This window comes from Podarcis muralis, chromosome 5 (genome assembly GCF_964188315.1).
Source record: "Podarcis muralis chromosome 5, rPodMur119.hap1.1, whole genome shotgun sequence".
In the NCBI taxonomy this organism is placed as follows: domain Eukaryota; kingdom Metazoa; phylum Chordata; class Lepidosauria; order Squamata; family Lacertidae; genus Podarcis; species Podarcis muralis.
Genome location: NC_135659.1, coordinates 37,310,901 through 37,333,004, shown reverse-complemented (window position 1 = coordinate 37,333,004; position 22,104 = coordinate 37,310,901). Strand labels below are relative to the sequence as shown.

The window sequence follows — 22,104 nt, the reverse complement described above, 5'->3', positions numbered from 1 at the left end:
ATATAGGCTGAGGTCCAACACAACTACTACTATCGTATCCCTTACTGCATAAATGGTCACAGGATCAGACCAGATGCTTTGCTCACTGTTCTGTCAGTAATAATTATGGTATTCAGACATATATTCTCTTGGGAAGTCATGTAGACAAAATAAAGAACAATGTTTTTATAAGAGATTGAAGAGTCATCCACTCTGGAGTTTAATGAGTATCTGAAGATGCTTGACTCCCTATTGTTTTATATTTGCAGCATCCACACAACATCCTCCTCGTCCAAGTTGGTTGGCTGTACTTTCCGTGTGTTAAATTTTGATTTCCCCAATCCACAGATAATCCAGCAAGGAAAGAAAATCCAAAATAAAAATGCATGTTAACAGACCGTGGACACACTGAAGTGTGTTGTGTGGGTGGACTACTTCTTCTTTTTTACATGTGTGGTGACATTTTCTGGGTGCAGTTTATACACCCCACCCCCTACTTCCATGCGGTTTCCATGAGCCCAAAGGAAAGGATACAGTCTGCCCTATTCCAGTGGTTGTTGCTCAAGGTAGATGTGCAGTATTTTTATTTTTAAAGTAGCTATTTTGTGCAGAACTGCTCTTGCACAAAACAACTGTATTTGATATGAAAAAGAACATTTGCCCTTGCAGACATAGGAGGCAAGAAAGGAAAAAGGGAAGAAAGGCAGTGGAAACCTTTCTTGCAATTGACTCCATATTCTTGCTGGTCTCTGAGGGACACACTTTTTAAAACTGCTGTTTTGTGTAAATCTTGCATTTTAAAAAAATAAAATGAAGGTGTGGATGTAGGTTCGCAAACCGGGACACTACTTCCTGTTTTGCGGAGCTCGTAAACTGAATTGTTCTTAAACAGGGCTGTTATTAAACTGAGGTACCACTGTAACAGTATTTAATGACATATTTCAACCAGCCAAAAATACTCAGGGAGGCAGCAAAGCAGGCCAGTAATGGACATGGTCTGTGAAGAGAGGCTGTTCATTGATGGGGAGGCAATGTGGTGTGGGAAGAGTCCCAACGGTCAGATAAAGAGAATTGGGGGGTTGAAGCAGGTCATCAGGCCTAGAGTTAGGTGTTGTTTTTAGACAAAAGCAAAGGAAGAAATGTTACTGGTAAAAAATAAAAAATCCCAATGTTGCAAATTCAGGAGTCTTAATACTTTGATTCCAGTTGGATCAAGGCTGTGGCCTGTGATGGCATAGCTGAAAGTTAAATGTAGGGCAGGGTTGTAACAAACAAAACATGGCCTATGGGCCCTCTTCAACTCACCAGTTGACCTAACTGCCCCCTGTTGCCAAATCTGCGGCGCCCCAAGCGATTTCTTGGCCCACTGGGTGGGTGTGGGGAAAGCAGGCGAGGTCCATCTTCCGCTGCCCTTCTTGATCGTTCCACCTAGAAAATTTAGATGCCTGAGAAAGTGGTATAGTTAAGAAACGGAAGATGCTCCCTGTTTGCCCTGCTGTTTGGAGAAATCTGTGAAAAGCAGTTTCTCAATTACCGTACTTTGAGACCTCATAAGAGAGCCAAGACCAGCAAATGAGTCTTGAGGTATTAGTAAATGGGTTTTTATTTTTGTATAAATGTGATTGTTGCTAGTCAAAAGCAAATCAGGTCTAATAAGCTGAGAGAGAACACAGCCAATTATGCATTAAGAACAGAGAGAGAGAATTAGAGAGATGAAATAAATATCAATGCCATGGCTATATACATAGAAGTAACTGCTTACAGAATCTGACAAAGTTTCTTCACAGAATTCTTATCTCTCACACCAGTGATCCCATTCCTAGCACAGACAAAGAGATGTACAGCATTCACAAAACAAGTTTTTGAGGTTTCCTGTAAGATGGAAGTGAAAAATATTTACCTTAACTCTCTGAATACGGTCTTTTCTGGCAGAAGTTTCAAGTTTTCTTTTTATCTCACCCTGGTGATGACGCTAGTTAGGTGTTTTTAAAAAAAGAAAAGAAAAGGGAAATATCTTATTTACATGCACGGGAAGAAATAAAGCTTGAGGCTAATCTGCACCACTGCTCTGTGACGTGTTTTCCACCCATATTCACAAAACATGGGGGGAATGTATGTGTGTGCAGGAATGGGGTTCCTGTGTGTGACTTGCATAAAGCACATTACCAGGTGCATGTTGCAAGCTCCACAGAGCAACTCAAAACCAGTATATCATTTCAACATTCTGGTTTGATCATATGCATTCAGCTTCACTGTGAAATAATCAGCGCTCTGCTGGACATCTACAATAAATAAGTACTTTTCCAATTTTAATGTAGTTTTAAACCACATGTCATGTGACACTTCAGATATTGCTGGGCTAAAACTACCACCTTTCCTATTAGCTGCACTGTTTGGGGCCACCTTGATATAAATGTTTTCAGAGGTGGCTATAGTTGGCATAGAAGAAGAAGAGGAGTGACCATTTTATTTTGCCCTAAACATACTGCCATGCATGCAGTTACAAGTGTGAGACCCTGATTTGCACCGGGACCCTGTTGGGAGGGGGAGGGGACTTGAAGTGTCTGCCTCACTTCAGTCTTCACACGGATCAGGGCCTCTGCACCTGCCCTGTGCATTGGAATTAGAACTCTTCTTTGAGCCAATAGAATCTCCCAACCCCCAATTCTAAAAACAGGCATAGGAGGACCAACCAAACTGGGAACAAATGATTAACACACACACACCCCTACAACTCTGTAGATGTTCTGATCTGAATCAAAGACCCTGTGCTCTTTAGAAGCCATTTTTGACATGATTTTAAGTAACAACCATTCAGAAGTTAAGCCCCACTGTGGCCAACAGGGCTACACCTAGGTAAATCTTCCCAAAACCACAAGGCACATCATGCCTCTGCTACTGTCACTTCTCTCTTTGCTGAGCTTCTCTTCCCACTCCCCAGACAAGGCCCATGGCATTTTTCCATCCTTTGGGGTGTTGTTACACATAATGGGGCAGCTAATGTAGTCCCCACCCCCCGGTGTTGTTGAACTACAACTTCTCATCAGACCTCTGTTCCACCCTTTGCGTTTCACACCCCTTGTTTAGAGACCACTGATATTCCCCTTCCAGTCCTAGGCCTTGCCCGTAACTATCCCTGGCCACACAGAGCCTTTTCCTACGCTTGGTCTCTCACAGAAAAGGGAACAGGGAGAAGGGAACAGCGAAATTTCTAATGTACTCCAAACCAAGTAAAACGATTCCTTTCTTAGCCTGCTTCCACTGATGGGGATTCCAGTCTTGACAAGCAGGGGAGTTGGAGAGAAGGTAATGCAAGTCCACAGCAAAACTCTCTTTGTGAATTCCACCGGCAAACTGTTCAAAACCATTGTGTTGGATGATCCATAAGGTCCCTTCAAAGGTCCTTGGGTGAGCAAGGTGTTTCTGCTGCTGTTATTTGGCTGACCAGGGGGGGGGAGGGAAGGCGGTAGGCGACTGCTAAATTATCTCCATGTTTGTATGTGACGACGGGGCCTCCCTTAGAATTCCATGATTCCAAGGCAGTTGGTCTCAACTGCTGCTTTACGCTCTACACAAGAGAAAGCAGCCGTGCCAAAAGGAAGCATAGCATGAAAGCTGGCATCTTAGGAGGACTCAAAAGACCTGAAGTCCAGGTAGAATAACCTGCATTATGGGTTCGGCTCCTGCATCATAGGTATATAGATACATAGTGATTCGTGCACCTTAACATTGCACAGGATCAGCCATGGAAGGGCATCAGCATCACAAAGGGAAAACAGAAGGCAGGAACAATCCATGGGTAGAACCAAGGCAGAATGGGGCCTACCTGCAGCCACATTTCCACCTTCTGTGTGAATGAGATAGCGTCTGCTCCTCCCTGCCCTGGCTCGCTCCTTACATCCATGCCCCTCTTTGTTATTGCTGGCTGTCCTTGACCTTGGATGTTCGTATTGGTAGATGTGAGCATGTATCTGATGGGCTGTAATAGGTTCTTGAGTACACAGGTGGAACATGACCTCCTGCTGCCTTGCCCTCAGGAGATGACTGCATGGAACCCAGTGGCTGTAGGGAACTCTTGCATTCTGAGATGCTCACGCCACTTTATTGGTTCTGACCAACTGCAGGCTATTCGTGTATCTTTCCTTCCTCCCTTAACTTCCTCTTCCCTGCCAATATGAAATTATTGGAGAATGTGTTTTTGCTATGATTTAATATTTCTCAGGCCACTTGCAAATTAGTGGAGGGAAAATTTACCTGCTCATGCAGGCATTTTATTGGAATTTACTCCAGATAAATAGATCTAGTCCTCTGATTCTATCCTCACAGTCGCTAACACACTGCTTAGCTTGCTTGCATGTGCATTTATTTCAGAAAAAAAATGTATAAACCAATTAAACAAAAGCAAACAAGCAAATCTACGGGGCACACATAAAAACAATTTGCCAGTAACTACCCAGGTAAAAGCTTGACTCTGCACTGGGATGTGATTATCATTGGTGGTAGTATTCTTGTTGGTATTATACTTGTGTTTTGTATAGAAATAAAACAATATGAATTATAATACCTAGATGATATCAGCAACATTTAAAGACAAAGGTAAATTATGTACCTAGGTCGGCTTGTTGAAACAAAGCAAGTTTTCAGCAGGAATCTGAAACAACATAGCAAGGATGCCTGCCTAATGTCAGTAGGCAGGGAGTTCAAAGGTTGTGACTCTAAATGGTTTACTCCAAACAGATGCAGTACAAGCATTATGTGGCACGCGCAACAGTGTATGTTTCACAAACTGAAGCCGTCAAATAGGCACATGTAGGATGAGATGATCCTTCAATCAAACTGGTCCCAATCTGTTAAGGACTTTATGTACTGATAGCAAAACCTTGAAGGCATGGTTTAGAGAGTCAGAAAAAATCAGATTGCTTCTTAACAGAATTTCACAGACTCTTCAAAACTTGTTCAGAATCAGAATGAGTAAAAGGGTGGATATACCTTGTGTTCTTGCATACATTTCATCATTACTAAACCATAATAACTCTCAAATGTTCCTTAATCGCTCTACTGTCATAAGAAATGGGTGTTCAGAATTTGCTGGTCGCTAAGTCCTAAAGTGTTGCAGACTCCTCAAGCTACCATGTTCCCTACCAAAGGTTACATTTGCATGCTATTGCCACACCAGGAAGTTGTCTCAGTAATCCTTTTGGAATAACACTATGAATATTTCTTTTTAATAGCCTTTAGGAGAAGTAGCCATAATGTAAACCTACTTCCATGTCAAGAACCTTGTGGAATATGGCCTGGGCCAAACATTCCCGTATATACTTATGGTGATCCTTCCTCATAGCATTTAGCTGATATTCCTTCTCTGATATTATTCTTCCACTTCTTGAGATCTGCCAATAAAAAGTAAAATATAAGTACAGAGGGTGGTAGAAGATGCAAGATTCAGGCAACTTTTCCAAATATGTGTGTATTAGCCACAATCTAGTATGTCTTGAGGTCCAACGTACCCAAGGAGATCAATATGAACCAAGCCTTCCTCATTTCCTTTCATTGTCAGTGAAAGCTCTGCTAAAAACCTAGCAGAATGCTCCCCCCTTGAGATGGCTTATTACTATTATATGATGATGGTGGTGAGGATTTAATTTATTTTCCATCCTTCACCAGCAGGTGGTCCCAAGCAGGTTACATTATAAAATTCAGAATTAAAAACAGTGAAAACATATCACAGTCACACAGAAATAGGGTAAGAACTCTGCCTACTAAAAATTTGGCAGAGGAAACTAGAGATTTTTTTTTTTTAAATCACAACACAGTAAAGGAAGATCCACTGGTTGTCTACCCTGTCTCTTGTTGTTCTTTACTTATTATCAATCTCTTTAGTGGCTAATGTCCTGTTCTCCTACTCCTTCTTAACTCCTGGAGAAAATATTCCATTAAGAAGAGAGGAAGTCAGATAATAGCCAATGTGGTGTTCTCCAGATGTTGTTGGACTACAGTTCCCATCAGCCCTAGTCAATATGGGCAATGGTGAGGGATTATAGGAGTTGTAGGCCAACAGCATTCTCAGGGCATCATGTTGACCATCCCTGGAGCACAGGATAAGCCAGCAGCTATCGTGTCCACTCTGTGTTCGTGCAATTCCTATCCCTCCCACCTTTCTCTGCCTGTTGATCAGGAAGCCTTCAAAATGGTCAGCAGAGGACGTTCCCACACTGTGTGGTTGTTCTCATGTTGTGAGTGTAATATGTAGCCAGGCTCTAAGGCCAGAACACAACAATGTGCCTTCACTCCATACATGCTATGCCAATTTGTGCTATGTGGTTGAATGAGGTAGGAGACCTTGTAAAGTATCCAATGTAGCACAGAGACATGTAGGACCCCAGCCTGAAAGTCCATTTCGGCATCCTCTTTATAAGACTCTTCTTTCATTTTTAAGCTTTTAAGAGCAGTCTTCCAATTCCCTGGAAGCAAGCACTAATGTACTGGGTTCATTGAACGACTTAAGAACAAATAACGCCTGAAAAGCTATGTAACAGAAGCACGGGAAGAAACAGCTTAAAAGCAGGCTTACTCTTCAGTGCCATTTGTGGGTAGGAATGACTTGATGCAACTACACTCAGAAGCCCAAGCCCTATGCCAAGATAGCAAGTATATGCAGACCTAATCCATCTATGTCACCAAAAGGTCTCCAGTAGCATTAAAATGGGTTGCTGCTGTATTACTGATAGTAAGTCATGTTTATTAAGATGGAACAAAGCTCCAGTTTCCATTAATACTTCTTCATCAGTCATTCCCAGTGTTAGACGTCTTGAGCACGGAACGGTCTTATTTTGCTTCAAATGTCACTTGAAAATGCTAAGTGCCTCATTAGGTGGCATGATTCTCCTCTAAATAGCTTTTATTCAAATGCCTTGTGACCAAGGAGTCCACTCTTCCACATTACCAAGATTACCCAATGGGTTCTCATTTATCTGTATTCCATGAACGGACAAAGTCTACAGCTCAAAAGCAATTCATCGGAACACTGCCTTTCCCACCTGGAAGCTGTAGACTGCCCCCTGATGGCCAGGAGGATGAACTATGACACACCATTAATTTAAAGCACATGACTTCCCGCAAAGAATTCTAGGAGCAATAGTTTACCCTCACAGAGCTACAATTCCCAGCATCCTTAAAAAATACTGTTCCCAGGATTCTTTGGGGAAATCCTATGTTTTAAATGTGTTTTAAACATATGGTATATACACATCCACTTTCCTTTCTGCAATCTCTATGCCAAATAATAATAAATAATAATAATTTTACTATTTGTATGCTGCGCATCTGACTGGGTTGCCCTAGCCACTCTGGACGGCTCCCAACAGAGTAGTAAAATCACGATAAAACATCAAACTAAAAATATGATAGTTTCGTCTGAATGGTTACACTGGAAAATACCCTATTAAGGCTGTGGTCCTATACCTGGTTACCTCAGAGCAAGTCCCACTGACGTTAATACAGTGGTACCTCTGGTTGTGGACACGATCTGTTCCAGGGTGCCATTCACACCCTGAAAAGTCCATAACCATAGCGGCACTTCTGCGCATGTGTGAAGTGTGATAAAGCGCTTCTGCGCATGCATGAACTGTGCAGAACATTTCTGCGTGTGCACACGCAGCCAAACCCGGAAGTAAACACTTCTGGGTTTGCCGCGTTCTTAACCCGAAAAAAACGCAACATGAAGCGTTGGCAAGAAGAGGTATGACTGTAGGGCTTACTTCTGAGTAGACATGCTTAGGCTTGTACTGTAAATCAGGCTGCAATCCCATGCACACTACTGAAGGGCAAATGCTGTTCAGATCAGCGGGACTTAGTTCGAGTTAACATGCATATAAATGTATGCTTAGATGGAGTTATGTTCCCCATTGCGTTGTTAGGCTTTCTTTGAGAAAAGAGGAAGGGAGGAAGTAAATAAAATTAGAAGGATTATTTTTACAGGATATGTTAATACTGGAAAATGTTCACAAAGAATGAAAGCAGGAGAGGTCTGTAGTATATAGTGGGCAGGTGCAAAAGTGTTTGCGGAAACTTTAACTTTTGTGAATGTTGCATTGCCAGAAGGCATGGTCACATTAAATATCTGTAACTACAATTCTGATCTCATTTAACCTTAAGTTTCAGATTTTTGTTAATAAGGATTCATATTGTCACTTATATTTAGAACCAGAAGGAAGAGGTATGAATATTTCGAACAACACTACATTAAAGGGGGGGGGGCACAGAACTCTTCCATTAATTGCAGTGTTAAGTCATAAGAGCAAGACAGTTTAAAAGCACCAGCATGCCAGATTGACCTATTACTGCCTTACTCATATATAACATTAGATATTTAAAGAGAGTGGGGGCTTCTAGCAAATGGGGCAAGACTTTCATTAACTGGTGACCAAGTTTCAGTTCTTCTATTATTCAAGAAAACCATAGCCTAAAAGTACACCGTTTCAATTTCAATTCATCCACCCTCCCAGTATTCACTGCATTTTATCTCAGCAATTCTACTTTATTTTCATGATGCCTGATTTTGTAGCAGTCATTATTCTTTTTAGCCCTTCATGGTGGATGTTACATAACAACTAGCTGCTGCAAGCAGTTTCTCAATTTTGCATCTCCTTGTTTTTCAGGTTTAATTCACACACACCCATTCCTCACAAAAGAGATCATTTGCCACTGTGTTTCTCTGTGTTTTAAAAATATTAGGTGCAAATCAGGCAATTGCCTACAGTCAGACCTCATCTGCACTATATATTTAAACAGTAATATACCACATTAAACAGGCATGGCTCTCCCTAAAGAAACTGGGAACTATGGTTTGTAAAGGAAGCTAAGAGTTATTGGGATACCCCTATTCTCCTCAGAAATCTACATTTCCCTGAGTCGTTTAACAATCAACTCCACTTGCTAGGAAACTCTGAACCCTGTAGCTCTATGAGCGGAATAGGGGTATCCCCTCAGCACCCTTAACAAACTACAGTTCCCTGAATCCTTTGGGGGAAGCCACAACCATTTAAATTGGTATGATGTGGCTTTCAATGTATAGTATAGATGCGGTTTCCAGGCAATGTGGGTTGTTCAGTGAGGAAAAGGCAGTTAAGGAACCACAAATGGAACATTCCACCCACCATGGGAGCCATTATTTCGTGTCACTCTCACCTACTGCTCTATCAATAGGTGAAGTCCGGCACAAGCAACCCTTCAGATCAGAATTAGAATATCCCACTGATGTAAATAAAATGAAACGTCTTCTGTTTTCCAGCACTTCAGCAAAGTCAGAAGCAACTTGTTTTTGATCCATAAAAATTAACCTTGCACAAAATGATTCCAAATGGTGGCTGCCCACCTGGTCCAATCTCACCTGGGCTGCTTGATTTCCACTTCTGTACAGTGGACTCAAGTCACTGTAAATGTGAGTGACAGGTCAAATGGCCAATAATGACAACCCTGGGATAGAAGACACCCCTTCCACATCACCTGTGAGAGGGTCCATTCAGCTCAATCCTACAAACGTTTACTCAGAAGTAAGTCCCACAAAATTCAATTGGATGCTCCCGAGGAAGTGTGCAGCCTTTGTGCAAACTGCATGCCATGTAATGCTGCCACATTAATTGGTCAGTTCTGGATGCTGTCACAATGATTTGTGACAGGTGTGGTCAAAGTAATAACAGGTGTGCTGCCATACATTATTAGGAATGCCACGGCACCCAGGCTTAGTAGGATATGAAATACAGTGGTACCTTCATTAACGAACAGCTTAGTTTATGAACAACTTGGATTAGGAGCACTGCAAACCCAGAAGTAGGTGTTTTGGTTTGTGAACTTTGCCTTGGAATAAGAATGTTTCACTTCCTGTTGAGAGTGTGTTCCATTTGTAAATTGAGTCCCCCGCTGCTATGGGAAAGCACGCCTTGGTTTAAGAATGCTTTGGTTTAAGAATGGACTTCCGGAACGGATTAAGTTCATAAACCAAGGTACCACTGTATGCCCAAATGCTTTTTCTTGGGTGGCGGCAAGGGCAAGAGGCTAGGGTATGAAATAGAATGGTAAAAGTGTCACCACTTAGCCACTGTATGTGGATCAAATTCCCACTCAGCTGGCTCCCTGGGTGATCGCGGGCCACTCACTTTCTCTCAGCCAAACCAATTTCTCAGGGTTGTCACCAAGATAAAGGGTAAGGGAGAATCATGCATGCCATCCTGAGATCCTAAAAGGAAGGGTTGGATAACATGCATTTCAATAAACAGATGTGTTTAATTTGGGAATGAGAAACTTCAACTCCCATCAGTCCCAGTGGCGTTGCCAATGGTCATGGACGATGGGAGTTGTAGTTCAACAATAAGTGAAGGGCCTCGGGTTCCTCACTCCAGGGCTCAACGCAGGGAAACTGACAAGAAATATCTGCATACTTACCAGCCCTGATCTCCGCAGGTGACGTCTAATCCGGGTGTTGCTGAAGTAGCCTGCCAGGTGCTTGTCTGTTAGACTGTTGTAATTTGCAAGTAATCTGAAACCAAAATAGTCACTTGTAAACAGTCGTAAAAAACAACAACCCAGAGAACTGTTTACCTTAAAATGCAAGGAACACACACACACATATATATACACAACACCGTGGCAAAACAACCCACATAGTTACCTAGGTAACTTTTTTCAGGGCTAAGAAAGGTTCTATGCCAACTTCCCCACCCTGGTGCCCTCCAGATGTTTTGGAGTACAACTCCCATCAGATCCAGCCAGTACAGGTTGAGGAAGGCTGGAAGTTGTATCTGCTGCAGTTACACCAGCACTTCCCACAGCTGGTGTGTTTAATTAAGGTGCTCACAGAGCTATGATGTGTGCCCTTAAAGACCTGCCCTGGCCCAACAAGGGTGATATCTACACATGAGCATTTAAAGAGGTGCATCTGGTTTAGATTCTTTGCGCACCTCCTGAGATAAAGGCATAGTGGGAATAAGCCTAAGTAACCCCTCTTTTGTGGGATGCGGGTGGCGCCATGGGTTAAACCACAGAGTCTAGGACTTGCCGATCAGAAGGTCGGCGGTTCGAATCCCCGCAACGGGGTGAGCTTCCCTTGCTCGGTCCCTGCTCCTGCCAACCTAGCAGTTCAAAAGCACATCAAAGTGCAAGTAGATAAATAGGTACCGCTCTGACAGGAAGGTAAACGGCGTTTCTGTGCGCTGCTCTGGTCTGCCAGAAGCGGCTTAGTCATGCTGGCCACATGACCCAGAAACTGTACGCCGGCTCCCTCGGCCAATAAAGCGAGATGAGCACCACAACCCCAGAGTCGGTCACGACTGGACCTAATGGTCAGGGGTCCCTTTACCTTTACCTTTAACCCCTCTTTTAAATGCCAAGCAAGCCAAGGAAACATATGCCATCTCAGCTTAAATGAAATGGCGAATACAATTATTATTAGCTCACCTTTCTTTTCCCTCAGTTCTCTTGTTGTGTGTTAACCCTGTGGCTTTTAGCAGGTGGATATGCTATCAGGATGTTGTGTGATGGTAAACAAAAGGTCTCTTGGTGAGAAGAAAGGGTGGCATAAAAATATTCTCTTCAGAAAAGAACATCAACAAAAGCCAAAGACTAACAGGAAGTTTATTTTTGGTTTCACAATGATCCCACAGCCTACACCAGATAAATTGAACTTTAAGCAGACAATTTAGTTTGACGTGTTATGCCTGGTGATTAAACACTGGCGCTATAGCAACTGTTTTATGTTACTTTCCTTATCGCAGTAGTTGCATTTGCATCTGAAACTGCCAGATTACAGCAATTATGCCACGCATTGATTTATAATGTCTCCTGGCACTAGTGTGCTGCATGAATAGAGGTGTAGGGGGGAATAAACCTACCCCAATATTCTTTCATTTACTTCCTTCTCAGTATTTCACAGGCCAGATACAAGTTAAAACACAGATATCTCAAATATCACAGATATCACAGGGATAGAGCAACGCTAGCTGCTGAACTACTGTGTTACATTTCGGTTGTGGATAGTCTCATTTCAGCAAAACGTCCAGATTCATTATAGGCTCAAAGAGCACTTTGTTCAAAAGCCAGGTTTAAGGCTGCAGTGCTCAATAGAATAAATGTCAAGCTCTTTTTCTCTGATGAGCAATTATTATTACTAATCTCAAGAGAGATGTTAGCTAGCTATGGGAGTCCTCACTTCTGACCTTTTGCCATGCACCTGCTCATGAATACCCGTAGATCAAGGGTGGGTAATCTTTGGCCTTCCAGATATTGCAGAACTGCAACTCTCATCAGCCCCATCAAGCATCGCCAATGACCAACATTCCCCACACTTGCCATAGATCATGACCTGGACAGTTTGGGTTCAACCTGGAGTTCTCCATGAAGTTCCCTGGGCTACTCTCTGGATCAGATAACTCAACGCTGGCCAGTCTGTCTGCTACAGTATAAGTGAATGCTTAGCATTCACAGCGTATGATTGTAAGGAGGCAGCATTACTCCCCACGGGCAAGAATGGGGCAGATTCAGATCCAGTGAAACCCTGATTTTCTTTCGATTAAGGAAATCATGTGTGTCTAGTTGGAAGATATGTAATTTGTTGGTCTTCTTACAATATTTGGCTTTACAGTGGTACCTCGGGTTAAGTACTTAATTCGTTCCAGAGGTCCGTACTTAACCTGAAACTGTTCTTAACCTGAAGCACCACTTTAGCTAATGGGGCCTCCTGCTGCTGCCGCACCACCGGAGCACGATTTCTGTTCTTATCCTGAAGCAAAGTTCTTAACCTGAAGCACTATTTCTGGGTTAGTGGAGTCTGTAACCTGAAGCCTATGTAACCTGAAGCGTATGTAACCTGAGGTACCACTGTACTTCTATTTGCTGCTAAAAACACTGTTTAGCATCTGAGCATCATGTGCTAGTAGAAGCCCATTACTGGTCCCCATTCTTTCTCATCCCCATGCATCATCACGTGCCTCCCCTTTCCCCTCACTGGTAAATATGCACAGGGACATACATCAGGGACTTAACCATACAAAGAGACACTTCTATATCCAACCAAGCCAGGCCAGTCCCCCAAACCCTGATTCCACAGGTGTTTTGGATCACAGAGAAAGACTTCCAGCTTTGATGATCTAGCTTCTAGGCAGACTCAGACCCCAGCCTTTTGCTTTTGAAGCACATCTCATGAGAGTCTGTCGTTCACGAGAAAGAAATGGGCTCCTTTCCCACCCAGCAGGTCCAATACGATAAAATTTAGTATGACATCACTGGTTACGTGTGGGCATGGTTTCCACCCTGTTAAAGAAATGTATGCCTTTCATTCAAACAAACAATGCATGCGTGCGCACACACTATGTACTGAAAGCCTAGACCAGGTTTCTGTTTCCAAGTGTTAACAGCAAACCATAGTACACATATTGTGTTTTCAACACTGGAAAGACCACAAGCGAACAACATTCTTCTTATGTTACCTGTTCCTGGCAATGCATAAAGCACTGTTTGTTTACCGCAAGCTTACTAACCATACCTGAGACAAAAGAGAATAAAGCATCTTCACTGGGGTGGTGATAGAAGAGGGTGGAAACATGAAGTGTACAACCACAGGCAGCAGTGAGAAGAGCTTCTCCTAGCACTGGAATAATTCCCCCAGTCACTCGTTCGTTCCTGAAGGGCTTGTTCCCCAAACACAGTCGTAGGTCCTGCAAGCCCTGAGCCTTACTTGTCCCAACCATTCCTCTGCTTAAACTCACTGCCTCCTGTTAGGGTGTGCAATGCACAGCTCCAACCAGCACACAACTCCAGTCAGAAAGGGGCATGATGAGGCCACCAGCCATCAAGGCCTAATCATGCAGAAACACAGAACCGTAACCCTTACAGCTTTATCAAACCAAAGACCTGCCCCCTTGGCAGGTTATGATGCAAGATCCAAATACATTATCTGCCCTTTATTACTGTCACGGTACTGTAAACAGCGTTGCCTTTCAGAGCAAATTTTTGTGACTCTTTTTATTGATTTGAAAGTAGATTTGAACACAAGACTCCGTAAGTCTCTAACATTATTTTTTAGAAAACAAATCTTCACGGTTAATTGTTCATGGTGCAATTAAGTTAGCAATGGTACACCAAAGAAACAATCTGGAAAGATCCTAGTTATTGATCGGTAGAGCCAGTTACAGAGAGTTACAATCTCTGCCTTATAGTTTACAATTGCACTTTATTGCCAATTCTACACTTAAGCTGAAATGAGACCCAACCGCAACCAAGATATTTTCCCAGGTTTAATAGCTTTAATACAGTGACCAATGTGGCTTTATTTCCAGTTGTGATAAAGAAAACTGACACCTTTGCAAACAGAATAGCAGCATTATTCTACATACGTCTGTTCAGAAATAAACTCCATTAAGGTAAATGGGTCTTACTCCTGGGTAAATATATAATAGTGTACACACATTCCTGTTTACTGTGCATCCAGCACACTCCCACTGGAAAGTGGTGTACACTCAACATCAGTCACAATCCATATCTATCTTGTATATATCCTGTTGTTTCTTATGAAATACTCAGTTTCCCAAAAACCTGCTTTGATCTGAATTGAGAAAAGAGCAACGTAGCTGCATTTAAGCTGGTGTTGTGTACAGAGCCTTCATTTAACAGGAAACTGGATGTTTCATGTAATATGGAAGTCCCAGCATATTATATACAACCCATTCAGATACATGAAGTCTCATGTCAAGGCTAGTTGACCAATCACTCTTGAGTTCTTAGTTAATTTTTGAATGTTTGCTTTTGTTCCTTTAAGAGCCATATCTGAATCTGAAAATGGTCACAGTACACATGCTGCCAGGAGAAATTATGGAAGAATTTACCCAGGCTTTAACTGGTCAAATGGCAGGTGAATGTTAGGACTCAGCTACATTAGTAAAGGGAAAGCATTTTATATGCGTTATAACACTGTGACACCAGGTGGTGCTGTCGAGTTCTGTCTTTCGCCAACGTTATTTCCCTCTTTGAGGTTTACAACGTGTTTCCCTTAAATGCTTTTTTTTTTTTAATGTGTCTAGATCCAGCCTCACAGTAAGGCATGGAGCATGATGCATGATGCAAAGGCATAGGAAGTGGAACAAAGATTTGGTTGACTTTGCAAAGTTATATATATTTCACAAGTTCCAATAATCACTATTAAATTATGGTGTTTGGTTTTACATTGAGTTCTATTTAAAGGAAATGTTGTTTTAGTGTATTTTAAAGTTTTTCCTCACGCTAGGATTGTGTGAACAATGAAAAGGTAAAGGTAAAGGGACCCCTGACCATTAGGTCCAGTCGTGACCAACTCTGGGGTTACGGCACTCATCTCGCTTTATTGGCCGAGGGAGCCGGCGTACAGCTTCTGGGTCATGTGGCCAGCATGACTAAACCACTTATGGCGAACCAGAGCAGCGCACGGAAACGCTGTTTACCTTCCCGCTGAAGCGGTACCTATTTATCTGCTTTCACTTTGACGTGCTTTCAAACTGCTAGGTTGGCAGGAGCAGAGGCCGAGGAACGGGAGCTCACCCCATTGTGGGGATTTGAACCGCCGACCTTCTGATCGGCAAGTCCTAGGCTCTGTGGTTTAACCCACAGCGCCACCCGCATCCCGTGAACAATGAAAAGTGAGTTGTAAATAATTTAAATAGACGTTGCATTGTGTTGATGGCTGTAAAGCCTCTGGCACTGATTGGCTGAGAAAAGACATATAGTATGGAATGTTTCTAAACATTTAACTTCCAGAAGCAAAACTCTGAGGAAGTTTGCAATGTGCCTTCTGTGATAAAATGGAGCTGCCAGTCTGGCTGGGATTAAAAATCAACTCAACATGGGACCTGGAGCCAAAATCAGAACTATTTTTCAAAGGCAGAATGAGTACTGAAAAAAAAGTTCTAGAAGATAGGGAACCCAGAATAGATGGAGGAGAGGAGGCTTGAGGAAAGGGTAAGGCAGGCCAGGGTCTCTCAGGCAAGAAGGGGTTAATAAGAGATGGGTGCTGAATAAATGTTGATGCTGAGGTCTGGAGAGCCTTGTAGGAAGAGAAAGAGGCTTAGGTGATTGAGTAGCAAGTGGGCTAATAAAACAATGATTGGGAATGGTCAAGAGATAGAGTTGAAGGATTGAAGAACCAAGGTGAAGATGGGTCTCTGACACAAACACCTTCATATGGCCAAGGATCACAGGAGGCAGCAGTATTGATAGGTAGCGTTGGAGAAACGTAGGGCTGGAGCTGAAGGCCAGTGATCCAGCATTGGCCACAGGTGGGGAACCTGCTGCCCTCCCAATGTTTGAATCTTCGAACTGCAGAGTTGGAAGGGACCCAAGGAGTCATCTCATGCAGCGCCCTCTGCAATATTGAGCCTCAGTACCCAACAGCCACAGATACGATGGCATGGCCAACAGTCAGAGATGATGGGAGTTCCAGCAACATCTGCAAGACCATATGTTCCTCACCCCCAGTATATACCCTGATAGGTCTATAGCAGCTTTCAGAGTTACACAGGAGGACAATTTTGTCCACTGTGGCTTCTAGTTGTCACTACTACCTTGTCAAAAAGGTATGCCTAAACTATGTGGAGAGGCTTTGTAGAAAATCATAGAAGATTAGCCTAGTTTCCTGTTCCTCTCCCTGAACATTCTATTTATGATCACTATGTAAAGCTGCATTGCATATTTTTGCTATGTCCTGGATATCACCCACTGAGTTCAATGGGACTTATCAGGTAAGTGGGTATAGGATTGAAGCCACAGTTAAATTTAAGTCACATTGAAATCAACGGAGTAAGTTAATCATTATGTAAATACTATTGGTTTTAATAAGAACCAAGCGCAACTAACTTAATCTGGATCCCTTAATTCATAATAGGTCCATCATTAATTGAACATCGGAGCACTCCATGGATCAGATTTGTGTAATAGTCCTCCTAGAACGACGCCAGATACAGCATTTCAGTTGGCATGGCTTAGCATGGATAATTTTTTGCCAAAAACAAAATATATGGATTTGTCTTCATTCAATTAATCTATACACACAGCTTCAGGGGTTATCTTCACTATAGCTCATGTGTTTAAAACACTCAAAGTTCACTTAAAAATAATCATCTGTCCAAGTTCAAAACAAGTGTGAATATTACCCAATAAAAAGCTGGATGTTTTAGCAAGTTAAGCAATGTATGATCAGCTGTGAATTTATTACTGTTGCTTTCCTTACAGTTGATTTCATAATTCTCAAATAATTAATTAGAAAACAAAACAAAAAAAACCAGCCAGTGTTGACAACAGGAATTGAAAGTCAAAGTTATTGTTGTATCTCTAATGCAAGAAACTTGTAATGATTTAAATTTGGATGCCCTCCATTTTCTTCTTCTTCTTTGAAAAGGTGATAGATACAAGGGAAAGGGAAAAGAAAACCTTAAATTAAATGCAAGACAAGCTCAGAGATACTTTGCCTCCCAGCCTTTATTTCTGATGGCTCATTAGAAGAAAGCAACTTATCACAGTTGCTTTAAAATATCAGTTTTACTACATTTAAGTTGCATAAAAGACTTCTCTGGTTGAATAGCAAGAGCTGCCAAATCTGTATTTAGACAGGTAACCCAAAAGGAGGAAGATAACAATAACTTTAGTTTGGATACGGGTTTTTAATGTTAAATTACCCCTCCATGCTCCTTGCCACCACATCGCTCTTGGAGAATATGAATGAGTTCAGCTGTGGCACTTCCCTGTTCGTATTCCTCTGCTGTCTAACAAACTTCGCACTAAACATATCTTTCTGCTCCATTAATTGAGGTTTAGCACCTGACGCTTGCAACTCTGGCGGCGAGAGTGACGCATGTCATCATTATACATAAAAGCCTCTCTTTCATTTTGAAAAGAAAATGACATTTTGGTAATGGGGGAGAAAAGGCACATATATGTAATTTTCAAACAGGAGATGAACCCTGAAACAATACCAAATAGCCCCCCCAAACTGGTGAATAGGTAGGTTTTTAAGACACACACAATATATATATACAGCTGCTGTCTGCCCCATCCCATTTTATCCCATCCCCCCCACCCTCCCCCTGAAGATCTGGAACCTTCTCACTTACCCAGGGTGAGGATGGTTCATTTTTGCAGAATGGCTTTTTAAACAAAAGCAAAACAAAAAACCTGATGCTTAAAGGCCGTGCGCTTTTAAAAGACAGCAGTCGCCTCAGAAACTGACTGCTGATCCTCCTCGCCTCTTCCAGATGCCCGCGACCCTGTGGATTCCCCTCGGGGATCCTAACCTGGCCCCCAGCTGACTGTGCCAAAACATCTCTTCCCGTTGCTAAGGGAGGGCCACGTGGTGATGCTTTCGAGGAGGCGGGCGCACAGACCGAAAGAAAAGGGGGGGGGGGAGAAAAACCTCCTTTAGCCCAATGTATTGGGAGAACTGGGAAGGCTCTCTCAGCTGATAGGAGGAACGGCGCTGCCACTTGCGCTGTGTTGCAAGCAGGTTCCCCAGGCGCCTGTAACCCGACACACACAAATACAAATACACACACACAACACACCGTCGGTGGAGCTTCTGGTCTGATCTGCAGACAGGGACCTCGGAATATATATATATATATCTCCCCATCTCATACACAGAACACAGAGTTTGCAAAGTGCTTAGAGCAGTGATTCATTCAGACATGGAGGCTAATTTATGATCCAGTCCCGTTTTAAGAACATAGAATGATAGAGTTGGAAGGGACCACGAGGGTCATCTAGATTCTAGTCCAACCCCCTGCGATGCAGGAATCTTTTGCCCGATCATGTGGGGCTCGAACCCACGACCGTGAGATTGAGAGTCTCACACGCTCTACCAACGGAGATAACAGCACGACCTCATTTTAAAGGTTCGGAAGCTGGCATGCCCTGGCCAGACCACCCACAATGCTTGTTCACCTACGTCGTAGGGGAACTGCTTGGTTTGATTCCACTGCGCTCCCGTGCAGCTGCCCCTGTTAGGCGAGGATCTGAAGCATTTGCAGCAGTTGTTGGGCTCTTCCTGAAATCGCCACCTAGTCAATGCTGTGTAGAGGAGAGGAGGCGTATACAGGAATAGGAGGAAAGGCAGAAAGCAAGTGATCCGTCACGGCAGGATGCCATACCCTCCAACATTTCTCCGATGAAAATAGGGACCTCCCATTCCATAATGATAATTTTATTATTTATACCCCACACATCTTAACTGGGTTGCCCCAGCACTCTGGGCAGCTTCCAACATATATAAAAACATAATTAAACATTTAAAAAAAACCCACTTCCCTATACAGGATTGCCTCCAGGTGGCTTGAAGGTTGGATAACTCCATACCCTCCAACATTTCTCCAATGAAAATAGGGACATCCTAAGGAAAACCAGCCACCCCGGTCAGAGACCAGGGTGGCTTCTTTAGATCAGGGATGTCCCTGGAAAACAGGTACGCTTGGAGGGTCTGGGATGCCATCAGCACGGATGTAAACCTAACAAGAGTTACCTGGGCAGAACCCTGACTCCAAGGTGCTTACAATCTGCAATAGGCAGATTGTAAAAAGGGGAAGACCCCCCCCCCCAAAAAAAAAAACCCATTTAAAGTACATTTAGTCACTTCACCCAAAGAACTTTGGGAACTGTAGTTTGTTAAGGGTACTGGAAACTGTAGCTCTGAGCAAGTGAAACTACAGTTCCCATGATTCTCTGAGGGAAGACACTTGCATTGAATGCGCTTTGGAAGGAGGGTAAGGATAAGGAAAGTGACATAGTGGTAGACAACTGCACACACTTAAAGCAATGTTACAGGTGGGGACCCATATTAAAGGGACAAGCAATGGCGTCCGGTGTGCCACTAAGAAGTATGCATATTTTACTCTGAATTGGGGGGGGGGGGGGCGAATCAAGAATAATATATATTTCAGTGTATGATTCTAGTTGCCTCTTATCAAAAATACTTGTCAGAGAGCTACAAAAGGTGCAGAAAGTGTCTCCCAAATCTCTTGGGCTTGAACATGTTTCAAGAAATTATTGAGACAACTTATTAAGGTTTTTACTGCCATAAGATGTAGTGATGGCCACAGGCTTTGAAGGCTTAAAAAAATGTATTGAGAAAGAACACAGCCTTGATGTCCCTATTAATAGTAACTATAATGTCTGTTCTAGCTTAAAAACAGTGGGAAGGAAACTTTAAAAAAGCAACGGGTAGTATCCAACTAAGTCATATACCAATTAGACCCATTGAAATCCATGGACTTAAGTTAGCCATGTCTAAAATCCATTTATGTCTGCTCTGAGCATGACAATTAAATACCACCCAGTGGGTTTTGCTGGCATCTCCTACTCCTAACAAAAATGTCCTCTTCTCGTCTGTTCCTTTGAATGGCTTTTTCTGTATTCCTTTTTCAATCCATATGAACCTCTGGACCTTCATTTCAAGGAAGACGAGGCAGTAGATGTCATAGTGCTCCACTCCTATCTTCATATCTGTCCACAAGGGTCCCAAAGCTTACATGTTATAGAAACTTCCATCTTTGTGGAATCAAGAACATGCCACCCAGAACTGAGTGCTAAGCAAAACTAAGTTGGAATCTAAGAATTTGATTCTGGCAACCTGTCTTAATTTCACGGCAAAAGGCCATGTAGTCAGCAAAATAAATATTCCCATAGTAGTGGGATGGGTTATGCTTAGCTGTGTGTATGGCAGAGAAGTCCCTTCAGATGTTTTGGAACTACAATTTACCAAGTGAACATACATGGACCCTTCATTCGTGATCCCAGGCTCCTCTGCAGGTCCTCTGTCTGAGAGAAGTTTGAAGAATTACGCCAAGGGAGGGGGCCTTTTTGGTTGTGGCCTCACTCTATGGAATTCTCTTCCCAGCAAGGCTTGCCTGGTGCTGACATTCTCACCCTTTTGGCACCATGTGAAGATGTACTTCCTTCTCAAGGCTTTTGAGGGCTTATGATAATCATGCTTATTGCTGTTTCTCTCTGTGTGGAGTTTTTGTGAAGGGGGTATTGTTTGTCTTAGGCAAATCAAAGTAAGAAGTTAACTTCCCATCAGCCCTAACTAGCACAGCCAGCGGTCAGGAAGGATGGGACTCCACTGTGGGGTCCCTGCCCCATGCCTGAGGTACACTTTCCTAAAACATTTAAAACATTGGCATAAGCTTATTGCCTTCACATAGTTCCGAGGAACCCACCAGCATTTCAAAGGTTAGCTCTCCCATTCTTTGCAAAGCAGGGATTTTGTATTATTATTACTGCAGCCCTGGTAAAAGGAAACATGTTGAAACAGAAGTGCTAATAACTTATTGAAGGGAAGGGAAGGTCTCCCATTTCCACCTTTCTTGAGGTAATATCCCATGCGTCTCCCAGGTAGAAAGTGTGAAATTGTGTTTTGGCAAATGCCTTGAGGAATATCTCCCCATTCCTTCACTGGTATAAAGTGTAACGCATCTCATCGCTGCAGTTAAGAAATGTGTTAGGAACAGGAGTAGCACGACCCCTTCTGGTGGGAAGTCAAGCAGCTCTCTTCATGGTCACTTTCAACACCACTGAAAACTTCATCGACAGGAAATAGTGGAACATCACTGCTAGGCCTATGCTGTATTTATGCATGCAATTGTTTATTTTGAACAGAGGATATAATTCAACATCATGGTCTTCCAAGCATTCCAGCTTGTCAGAGGGAATGGTCCTGCATTCAGCACCCACCCACCCTCAGCCAATTTTGTGGAGCATGCGGGCAGAGGGAGGGGTAATCCCATCGGGTAAGTAGAAATCCTCGTGAAGGGTTTCTGCCAGTTAATAATAATAATTTTTATTTATACCCCGCCCTCCCCAGCCAAGGCCGTGCTCAAGCAATAATAAAACAAGTTGAATGATTACAACTTAAGAACAAAATTAAAATACAACATTAAAATAATGAAACATTAAAATATTAAAATGTCGCCTCATCGCAGGAGGAGAAGGAAAAGAAAAAAGAAAGAGAGGGAGGGAATCAAATTGGCTCCAAGCCAAAGGCTTAATTAACTTAATTAAGTGAATCCTGCCCAAAATTTCTTGGCAACTTTTATTTCTTAATAGTCTAACCACACCTATTGC

At 42.7% G+C, this 22,104-nt stretch overlaps 1 protein-coding gene across 5 annotated transcripts in view; it reads right to left on the bottom strand.

Annotated features, from left to right (window-relative positions):
- The window catches only part of ERICH3 (glutamate rich 3), a 68,056-nt gene extending 48,031 nt beyond the window's left edge, over positions 1-20,025 (bottom strand). For 2 of the 5 annotated variants that reach the window (XM_077928574.1, XM_077928576.1), the window contains exons 1-5: positions 18,105-20,025; positions 10,420-10,513; positions 5,244-5,369; positions 1,880-1,951; positions 1,285-1,407 (exon numbers count right to left, since the gene is read on the bottom strand). In XM_077928574.1, coding sequence (XP_077784700.1) covers positions 1,285-1,407; positions 1,880-1,951; positions 5,244-5,369; positions 10,420-10,513; positions 18,105-18,124 — 435 coding nt within the window. In that variant the 5' untranslated portion in view covers positions 18,125-20,025. Of the gene's footprint in view, positions 1-1,284; positions 1,408-1,879; positions 1,952-5,243; positions 5,370-10,419; positions 10,514-11,430; positions 11,679-18,104 lie in introns of those variants that run through there. The other 3 variants (XM_077928575.1, XM_077928577.1, XM_077928578.1) reach the window with 3 other exon arrangements.
- Between the last annotated feature and the right edge of the window lie 2,079 nt (positions 20,026-22,104).